General features: G+C 38.2%; 1 protein-coding gene across 6 annotated transcripts in view; it reads left to right on the top strand.

The window, feature by feature from the left end:
• Positions 1–10,694, top strand: part of Mllt10 (MLLT10 histone lysine methyltransferase DOT1L cofactor) — a 138,437-nt gene that overhangs the window by 93,371 nt on the left and 34,372 nt on the right. For 5 of the 6 annotated variants that reach the window (XM_055593711.1, XM_055593713.1, XM_055593710.1 and 2 more), the window contains 2 exons: positions 7,213–7,257; positions 8,047–8,079. In XM_055593711.1, the coding sequence (XP_055449686.1) occupies positions 7,213–7,257; positions 8,047–8,079 (78 nt within the window). The remainder of the gene's footprint in view (positions 1–7,212; positions 7,258–8,046; positions 8,080–10,694) is intronic. The other variant, XM_055593712.1, reaches the window with a different exon arrangement.

Raw genomic sequence — 10,694 nt, 5'->3', positions numbered from 1 at the left:
TCCTTCCTTCCTTCCTTCCTTCCTTCCTTCCTTCCTTCCTTCCTTCCCTCCTCCCTCCCCTCCTCTTCCCTCCCCTCGTTAAAGTGACAAATTTAGGATTTGTCATATGCATTTTATGTCAAGTGACAAGGTTTAAAATTTGTTTTAAATGCATTTAGTGATTTTTACCTTTTTTTTTTTTTTTAACCTGAAGTGAGAGTTGATTGAATGGATTTGAAAGTGCTTTTTGTTTTTAATTTTGAAATAGTGTCCCAGACTTGTCTAGAAGTGACTTACCTGGCACAGGTAGACCTGAAGCTGCTCCTCAATTTTTGGTGCCGAGATTACAGGTGTGCTTCACCATACCTCTTCATCACTTTCATGACAGTGTAAATTAGCTTATTTGTGGTGCTTTTGTCACTGATAGGCTTCTGCATACCCTGTCATTTGTGCTACAGATTTTTAATTCTTTAAAAAAAAAAAATTGGAAGTGTATATCTATACTTCTGTTATGTACTGCTAATGCCCTCAGAGATCCAAAGTATGTGTAGGACCCCCTGGAACTGGAGTTACAGACTGCAAACTGCTGTGGGTGCTGGGAATTATACTTGAGTCCTGTAGGATGTTACTAAGTAGCTCTGGCTGGCTTAGAACTTGCTATATAGATCAGATGGGCTTAGAACTCACAGACTTCTGCTTATCTCTGTCCTATGTACGCTTGAATTAAAGGCATGCACCATCACACTGCCTCAGGTTTTTGTTTTTTAAGCTTTGTATTTGTTTTAATTTATGTGTCTGTGTGATGACACATGGGTGCTCATGGAGGTCAGAGAGGGCATTGGGTCTCCTCGATAAGGTTAACAAGGTGCTGTGAGCCATGTGTTGAGATTGCTGGGAGCTGAGCCATCCCAGGTCCTTTGGAAAAGCAGCAGATGCTCAGAACTCCCATGACATCTCTCCAGCACCAGCCTGTAAAAGTTTGGTATCATTTGTCTGTTGAAAATGAGTTAAATGGCTTTCAATAAATCTTTGCTGTAAATTTACTGCTTTTGTAGCTTTGGATTTTGTATGGTTGAAATGAGATTGAGTTAAGATATACTGTTATGGATAATAAGAGTTTTATTCGTTCATAAGAAGAGAAGGAAGAAATAAAGACAACTGAAAAACAAGTTTTATGTATATTATACACACACACACGTATATTGGTTTTTTGAGACAGGGTTTCTCTGTGTAGCCTTGGCTGTTCTGGACTTACTTTGTAGACCAGGCTAGCTTTGAACTCACAGAGATCTGCCTGCCTCTGCCTCTGCCTCTGCCTCATAGAGTGCTGGGATTACAGGTGTGCGCCACTGCGCCCAGCTTGTTCATTATATTTTTATATTGTATACTTTGTAAGTGCAAGATAAACAAATTCTTTGAATGGTTTGTGTATTAGCTTCAGTAAACAGAAGTAACAGTGACTGTTCCGAGAAAGAACACATGTGTTTTCATAAAATCATACATGAAAACAGTAACTGTAAATGTTAGGTTTCATTAGGAGCATTGTTATTTATATCATTTAGCAGTAGTTTTATAAAGAGCTGATAAAACTGGGGCTTGAGAGTAAACAAAATGCCCCAGATCCTGCAGCCTAGAACTGTTTGTTTCTCGTAGATCACTTTGGTGCTGGTGCGGTTTGCAGATGAGCCCCACTTCAGTGGGCTTGGTGTTATGGGCGTGCTGGCTGGGGAAATGTTTGTGCTCAGTACTTATCTTTTACAGGATGCTGACCAGAATTCCCAGCCCCTTCCCATTAGCTGCCAGCAGCACTACCCCCTTAATAAAAATGTCTCCAGACATTGTTAGATGTCCCCAGGAGGCCACAGTTGCCTCTGGTTGAAAACCAGTGTTTGAGGAGGTGGGAAAAGTAAATTACAGTGGGAACAGAGTTCATTAAAAAGATTTAAATATTTGGCACATTTGAATAAATGTTTTTCTATTTATGTTTCCTTTGAGACCATAAGGGCCTAGCAATCAGCCTTACCCTTTTGCCACAGAAGGCAAATTTAATTTTTTTACCCATACAAAATTGGGTTAATACTATTTTTAGCAAAAGTTATAATAATTAACTGAGTACCTGGCTGAGAACATAAAGCTTAATTTTGTTTTTTGTGTTGATCTTCACTGAATCCTGTAATTTGGAAATAGAGCTAGAAAAAAAATTCTTATTTTTTTATTTTTCAGAGAGTTTGTGGTGCATTAGTTGTAGTGCAAAACTTAATTCATATTTCTTTTACTATTACATAGACATAATTTTCTAGAGGGAATTCCCATTAGAAGATTCTGTACTTTTATTATTATTATTATTTATTTTATTTATATTGGTCTTCCGTCTTCATGTATGTCTGTGTGAGACTGTCAGATCTCCCGGAACTGGAGTTACAGACAGTTGTGAACTGGCATGTGAGTGCTGGGCTTTGAACCTGCGTCCTTTGGAACAGCAGTCAGCAACAGTGCTCTTAACCACTGAGCCACCTCTCCAACCCTGCCACTGTAGTTTCAACTCAGTAAATTATGTAAAGTTTTAATGTGCAAATACATTTTAAGTTGTATTAAAATAGCTAAAATTATAAAATAAAACTGTTTTTACTTAAAGCTGAGATAATTCATTTTATAAATTTCTAATAAAAGTTTCATAACTAGAAACAGTATTTTCTTACTGACAAACATGGGAGTGAAGAGTGCTGTAGAAGCTTGGTAAATTGGCAAGGGCTGATGTGTCACACTGTATTAAGCACTTAAGGGTTAAATATTATTACTAGGATAAGAAAGTAAGTTCTAAGTACTGAAGCTGAATTCTTGATCTGAGAACAATTTTATTATAAAATTCAACAGGTATTGTAAATGTCAATCAATCTTTTAGCAGTGGAATTCATGAGAAAATTTAAACAAATGACAGCACCAATCTGATATAAAAAAGTCTTTTCCATCAGGCTAAATTTTAAATTCAGAAGTCATTTATTTTCTATGAGTCATCCCCCTGCCCCTAACGAAGTAATGAAGTAGGAAGAAGCTAGGTATGGCGGCCCTTGCCCTGAACCCCAGAGTTGGGGAGACAGAGGCAGGTGCTGGATCTTCTGTGTGTTCAAGGGCAGCCTGGCCCATACTGGAAGTTCCTTCCTGTTCTGTCAGTCAAGGGGTGTAGAGTTGAGACCCTGCTTCAAAAATTGTTGTTCCTTTTCCTTTACTTTCCCTTCTCCTTCCTTTTTCTTTCCCTTTCTCCCTTTCTTTCTATCCTTTTTTTTTTTTTTTTAAATAATAGGTTGATACATTAGTAATGATAGTATGATCTTTGCAGCCCTGGTTAGACATGAACAAGTGCCGTTGCAGCGTGGTGAGATTAAGCATGTGTTTCTCATTTTTGGTCACTGTGTCTCAGTGACCAGCACAGTGCTTTGAACAGTACTTGACACATTGCCTTTTAAAAGTGGAGTTAACACAGTAGTAAGCACTGAGTGATGTCTTGTGGGAATAGTATCCCGTGTAATTGTACGTGCCTTTTAAGTGCTTATGGTCAGGGTACGATACAAGACATATCATTGTAAAGTTTTGTATTAAGTTGGAAAAGACTAAGGAGAGATTAAGTTGTACTTTGGAATAAGAAGATGAACAATATTTGCAGAAAAGGGAGTAAATATATTTTTAAGGGATAAATTTAATAGAAAAAATAAGCTTCTGTTTGAGTCACAGTTGGAGATAATACTGATTGTGTAGAGCAGGAGCAGATGGAGTTCTTTAGGGTGAGGTTCAGGGTGAAGAAATAGGACATTCTGGACTTAGTCTTTATAATTTATTATAATTTGAAAATGTCTTTAATGGAAAAGAAAAATGAGTAGCCTCATTCATCCTATAGTAACAGTACCGTCTTGTGTTTTGAGAGCACTGAAAAGTACTTATGAATACTGCAGGTACGATAATTGCTGTTGCTATTGCTGTTAGAATTATGTGCTGGGCCCCAGCCCTGGCTATGGCCAGGGGAGATAAGAGTCGGTGAGAGAGGAATCAGGCACCAGCAATTGGGGTGAGGTGGGGGTTCACTTCCTGACTGACTAGCAGGCAGGCTACTTCTTTATTTTTACAGAACTTAGTAGGCAGAGATAGATACATGTTCCAAAACATAGATCATATCATTTTTGTTCCCAGACACCTGTTTTAACTTCTGCTTGGTCATAAGTTTAGTAATTATTGATAAACCATACAGACTAGAATTATCTTCAATCATTTTCCCTCATCAACCCCACAAACCAACTTTTAACAATATTGTACTTTCGAGGGCATATTTTACCAAAGCACACAGCCTGTTCTCAGGCTGGTAGTTACTGCAGTTTCAAGGGTACTATACAGAAATCTCCAAGACAGCCTAGGCAGATTGTCATGTCCCAAGTGGTGTATTATCAACTTTTAATAGTCAGAGTGCTAATTGTCATTAGACCAGGGAAAGTCTTAAGGCCAAAGTTGCTGCAGTTATGATCCAATTTCTGCCATAACATAATGTTTCTATTTTATGTATTTGTAGAACTTAGGTATATATCTAATCTTGGTATTTTTGTTTCTTGGTTATAGGACACCCTAGTGGTCCTGTATGAGTTAACTTTTTCTAAGAAAGAGAGGTCTTTTATCATTTATCCATACCATTCATTGTCCATCAGTATTATGAAGAGGGCTTTAACTTAATCTGCTGCCAACTTCTCCATCCTATCGGATATTGTTTACCTTTTTAAGTTTACCTTGTTCCAATTATCCTGTTCATGGGTAAGTGCAGGAGCAGATGTGCCAAGAGTACCTTTGAGTCAGAGCCCCATAAGGAGGTCTCTGGGATATTTACTTACTTCACAGCCTCCAGGGTAAGGAGGCTGTAAGGAAGACCTTCAGGAAGGGCCAGATGAGCATGTCTCCCTAAAAGCGGGAGGGGTGGTGTGGTCAGAGCATTCCTGGGGAGGCTTAGAGGCAGTTACTCATGGGAGAGGACAAAACTAATTCATGAGAAAATTTCCAACTATCCAATATCCCAAGTTGTACAAATAATAAAAGACCACCAAGCATGTAACTCGTAGAGATCGAGGTCAGAAGAGGGGACTGCACCACAGCAGATCACTGGGCTCAGCTTTGCTGGAGCTTTGTCAAGCAGCTGTGCTGTGTTGGATTTATGATTTTTAGCTATTTTCGTTAGATAGGCCTGTGCCAATTAAGTCTATTTGATTTTGTTGTCTTAGCTGAGGCTCTCCTGGAAGTCAAGAGTCTTCTGTCTCATCAGCCTAAGTTTTAGGATGTGCCACCATGTCAGTCTTAAGATACTGATTCATTATTTCCTATAGATAAACTTTTAGGTGTGAGCTTCTCTCTCAAATTTATTTTATGTGTGTCAGTGTTTTTGTCTGCATGTTTGTGGTGTGTGTGTGTATGTATAAAAATTGTGTGTATTTACACACACACACACCACATTTGTTCCTGTGTCTACAGAAGCCAGAAGAGGACAGTGGATCTCCTGGAATTGCAGTTATAGGAAGTTGTGAGCTGCCATTTCATTGCTTGGAACTGAACTCACATCTTCTCTGCAAGAGTAGCGAGTGCTCCTAACCACTGAGCCTTCTTTCCAGCTCTGATACCTGATCTTTTGAAACACTGAATATTAGTACTTAGAATGATTGAGTCTTGTGTTTTTCTTCTGTATTGCTACCACATTGTACATGAAGCCATGATTTACAGTGCTGGGGAGATGATCTCCGTGGGTCAGGTATATATTTTGTGAACATGAGCAGAATTGGGATCCCTAGAATGCCAGGTAAAGCAGCATGTGATAGGGTACATCTGTGATTCCAGTTCACCTTTAGCAAGGCGGGAGGAAGACCAGCAATTTGCATAAGTTCAAAGGCCAGGTAGCCTATTGTACACAGCAGTGGACAGCTAGAGATCCTGTCTCCAGCAAGATGGAAGGTTACTCCCTAACCTTCACACATGTCCATGTACCCAAACACACACAAACATGTGTGCACGCACACCCCTCCCTCCCACCTTAAAAAGAAGGAGGAGAGAGGTGAGGTCACTTCGCAAGGAAAGTCACTTGGCTTGTAGAGCTGATGAGCTGAGCTTGCTCCTGGCACTCGTGTAAAGGTGGGTCTTGAAGAGACAGCCGCAACATCGTCCTTCTACCCCCTGACACATGCATAGGATGGCGTACTCACACCTAAATGTGACAAGAAGTTGGTGGGTTAGCACTCTTTATTGTAGCATCTTCTGTCCTTCCAAAACATACAGTGTCCTGTTTTTAAAGATAGAACCCTCAGCATCATGGATATAATGGTGGTACACCATTTGTAAAATAAGATACTCGGAAATCTACTTCAGTGCTGGAATTATGTAGTGGCGACGCTGCAGAAGAGTGTGGACAGACACGTTGGTGATGGGCGTAGAGGCACATTCTTGAAATGAACAGACCACTCCGGAGCAAATAGTTTTGTTGTTTCGTTTTTATCCCTCCATTTCTAGTTTCTACCAAAATGAAAGATTGCCAGTGATCAAAGCTTTCTTTCTAAGTAATTCTTTATATCGTGCCTGTAAAAAAGCAACTTAAGGGAAGAAAGGAGCTTGTTTCAGCTTACAGTTCCAGGTTATAGATTTAGCATTTTGGGGAATTTAAGCAGGAACTTTAGTCAGAGCAGAGAGAAATGAAAGTATTCTTGCTGTTTGTGTTTAGCTTAATTTCTCCAACTTACACACAGTTCAGGGCTCCTCTCTTAGGGAATGGTGGTATGCAGAGACAGCTTAACAGTTTCAGTTAAGACAATCCCACAGACATGCTCACAGGCTAAGCAAGTGTAGATAATCCATTGTTGAGACTTTCTTTCCAGGTGATGCTAGTTGATGTTAATTAAGGTGGTCATCGAAGAGCCATCTATTCTCCGATACTGTTAATGGACATTGATATGTAAGCACTTATGTCTGTTTCTTACTCTTTACACATAAACATTTGTATTCTTGGATTAGCCTATTAAATAAATAAATATATAATATAGTGTAGTTTTTCTGCCCCTTATGTGCCAAATACTAGCGTATACGTTTTGTTCTTTCAGGTCTGTTTTGTCTTCTCAAATGAACTTTGTCATGAATTTCCCATATTTTTCTGATTTGTTTCTTTTTTCATCCTTAAGTCTATAGCAATTGCTTTGTTAATTTCCCTTTCCCCTTTTTCTACAGAAATTTCCATGCAGTATCGGCATGATGGAGCTTGTCCAACAACTAGTAAGTTGTCCAACTGGGTTGGTAACCTGGGCTTTCTGACCCTTAGCTCAGTGCCTTTTCTAATGTATTAATGTTTACCACCTTTGAAGGTCTAAATTTTATTTTCCAAAATGCATTAGGTTTTTATAGTGTAGATTTCTTTTCTCTTACAACAATGCCTTTGCATACTGCTTTGTTTAGGATTGGTGTTATAGTCAAATAATTGCCAATTTTAATTATTATTGGTCTTTTAGTATGGTACGCTCTTGGTGACCTGCTATTTTCAGTATTTGTATGCCATTAATTAGCCTTACTGTAAATATAATTTTTCAGTATTTGTAATTAGCATTAGGTAGCTTTATGTTTGGACTTCTGTACGTGTTGAAGCTTAGGAAGTGCAAATAAATGTTTGATTAGGGTTAGAAGATAGGAGATTTTGTTTTATAATAACTTTTGATTGTGGTGTAAGGCTGATTAATACATTCCGTGGAGACTCGCTTTTAGTGAGATACTTTGTAGATGACTGAAGAGACTATGTTGATACCTTTTTTACAAAAAGCAGTTTTCAAAAATATATTATTATACTAAAACATTATCTCAGTTTACTAGGCAATGTGTTAGTAAATGAAGTACATTATTTAGGGAGTTGTACTATGGAAAAGTAAAAAGGCCTTTCAGTTTAATAATGCAAGCACTATATCTGATTGACATACTGAGATTTTGTTAAACTGATTCAGTCATTGCCTGTGTATTTCTTTTGTGTGTTTGAGAATGATCTTAACCTTACATCCTGTTTTCCTTACTTAAAAGCTTTCTCAGAGTTGCTGAATGCAATACACAATGGTAAGTTTTATTAGAATCTTCTCTGGTGGTTCATTTATCACAAAAGTTGCCTTTTGTCAAGAAGCTCAGTTGAAAGTTGGGATTTATGGTCTGTCTATGTAGATGAAGTCTAGTGCTTCTGAGAGGTGGTCAGGTGTTCAGCCCTTTAGGAAAAACTCTAGACCGCCTGTGGAAGGGTGGTAGGTTAGTGTAGTCGTCAGCTTGGCTTTTATTGTCTCTTTTATGTTTCTGAAAGTCTTATGTTTGCAAATAGTCTACTTTTGAGATCTTTCTTACTGATACAAATGCATTAGTAATTACTACATACAGCAGAAAAGGCAAATTCTATCATTCTTCACTTTACCAATGTCATTACAATGGAGGTCATTATTGCAGACTGTGCTAGGATTTCTTCAATTCCCCTGTAATTCTTTTGCATTAATTTTCTAAATTCCATTTATTCATTTGTGTGTGCCCGCACATGTGTATATTTTGGAGAACCCGTTCTCTTCTACCACAAATTCCCTGTATTGAATCAGGTTGTCTAGTATGGTGGTGAGTGCTTTTACATGCTGAGCCATCTTGCTGGCCTTGAAAATGTCTCTTTCCAGTATGATGTCATCGTTATTGACTTTTTGTTTGTTTGTTTGTTTGTTAATAAGCTCATTTACTTTAGACTGTGATTTAAGCAATTTTCTGTTACAAGTTTTCGAATTTTTTGAGTTTTTGTTTGTGTTTAATTTGTAACAGACTGGCATTACGCATAGGTTATAATGTCATGTTTACAGAAGATGGTAAATGAGACAGGTGACATAGTGAGCAGATATAAGTGAGCCTCATTGCTTTGAGGGTAAAGGTGGTTGACGTGGGAAACTCAGAAGTGTTGCTTATAAGCAAATTCATTTATTCATAGCATTTTGTTCTGTTGGTGCAATGCTGGGAATTGAACTCAAGGCCTTATGCATGGTAGAGAAGTGTTCTGCTGTGGAGTTTCACCAGCCTCTAAGTGTAACTTTCTCTTTCCTACATGGCCTGTACTTGCAGAGATTTTAGATAATGAACCAGTGTAGGCAATAGACACAGTAATAATAGAAAAAAAGGGGCAAAGCTTTTCTTGAGAGTAAAACATAAAACCTTTTACAGTTTTTTTTTTTTTTGTTTTTTGTTTTTTGTTTTTTAAGTATAAAAGCTGAAGAAGCTTACTAGTCCTTCTTTTCAGTTTACATAGGTGTATTTATACATATTCCTTAATTTCTCTAATATTAGACTTTGAAGCTTAGGAATGCTTGAGTAGACATCATAGAGAGATAGTAATGTTGATGAACTGTCACAAAGACCTTTCATGCCACTCTGCACTAAGGAAACACTTGGCTGCATTTGATGGGAAAACTGTTTTGTTCCTCTGCAGGTAAATAAGTGTCATTAGACTAATATTATTAATGTAGGTTTTAGCAGAGAGAGAATCTTTCACCCCCGATTCCAGACAGGGTTCCTCTGTCTAACAAGAGCCCTTGCTGTCCTGTACTTACTTTGTAGATCAAGCTCAAATCCACAGACATCCTCCTGCCTCTGTGTCCCAGAGCCCTGGGATTAAAGGTGTGCGCCACCGTGCCCAGTTGAGAAGGAATTCTTACTTGTGTGTTCTCTATCCTGTATTACAGAGAAAGAAGTGAATGGACTTTAAATAATACTTAGTCTGTGATGATTTTCTTTTTTTCCAAGTATATATTTTTTTCCTCTAAAAGAATGTACTTTTACCTTTACAGATTAAAAAAAAAAATGCCGATCAATAGAGTAACATGAAGATTTGGTCTATTATTTATTGTTTAATGTTTAAGTCATGTTAAACATACTTCCTTAGATATTTACCATTTTGTTTCCTTTTTACTTGTGTGTGTGCATATGTATATGATGGGGGAGGGCACTGGAAATGGAGATCAGAGGACAACTTTGTGGAGTTGCTTCCATCCCCCTTTATGTAGGTTCTGGGGTTATTAGGTTTGTGCTGAGTCATTTTGCTGGTTCCTGTGTGTGCATGCATGCGTGGACTCGTGCTCTCGCCCGTGACTGCAGGTGTCCGTCCCTCTGTGTATTTGTTTTGACGGAAATCTTGAGGCCCCTTTCTTTCAGGCTTCTGATAAGTATTCAAGTATTCACCAGCTCTTTGTTATGCACTACTATACCAGGAATACATTTTTTTTGTCACTTGTGCTTTAATCTTTAAGTGGAGTGATGTTAATTTTTTCCTAACTGTTGTGTATCTCTTCTTTACACCTCTGCAAGATAGAATTGGCAAGTGCACACAGCACCCTTGTCCTGTTTTATTTGCCAAGAGGCTTCTGGTTTTTTACCATTCTATTTTTAGCTGTTTTCCATAGGCAACACCCTTTATCAAGTTCAGGAAATTTGTTTTAAGTCACTCAGAATTCTTGTTTGGTTGTGTTAGTTTTGATTGTTGTATATTTAGCGACAATTTTATTTTAGCCACATTAAATATTACTCGCATATAACTAGTATTTTCATCTGAACATCCCATTACTCTTCTTTACATATAATCTTTCTTGGCACTGGCTGCGTGCCCCTTCCCCTCTTCCTTCCTTCCTTCCTTCCTTCCTTCCTTCCTTCCTTCCTTCCTT

The sequence above is a fragment of the Psammomys obesus genome, unplaced genomic scaffold, assembly GCF_907164565.1.
Source record: "Psammomys obesus unplaced genomic scaffold, mPsaObe1.curated_primary_1811, whole genome shotgun sequence".
Classification (NCBI taxonomy): Eukaryota; Metazoa; Chordata; class Mammalia; order Rodentia; family Muridae; genus Psammomys; species Psammomys obesus.
This window is presented reverse-complemented; position numbering and strand designations above follow the sequence as displayed.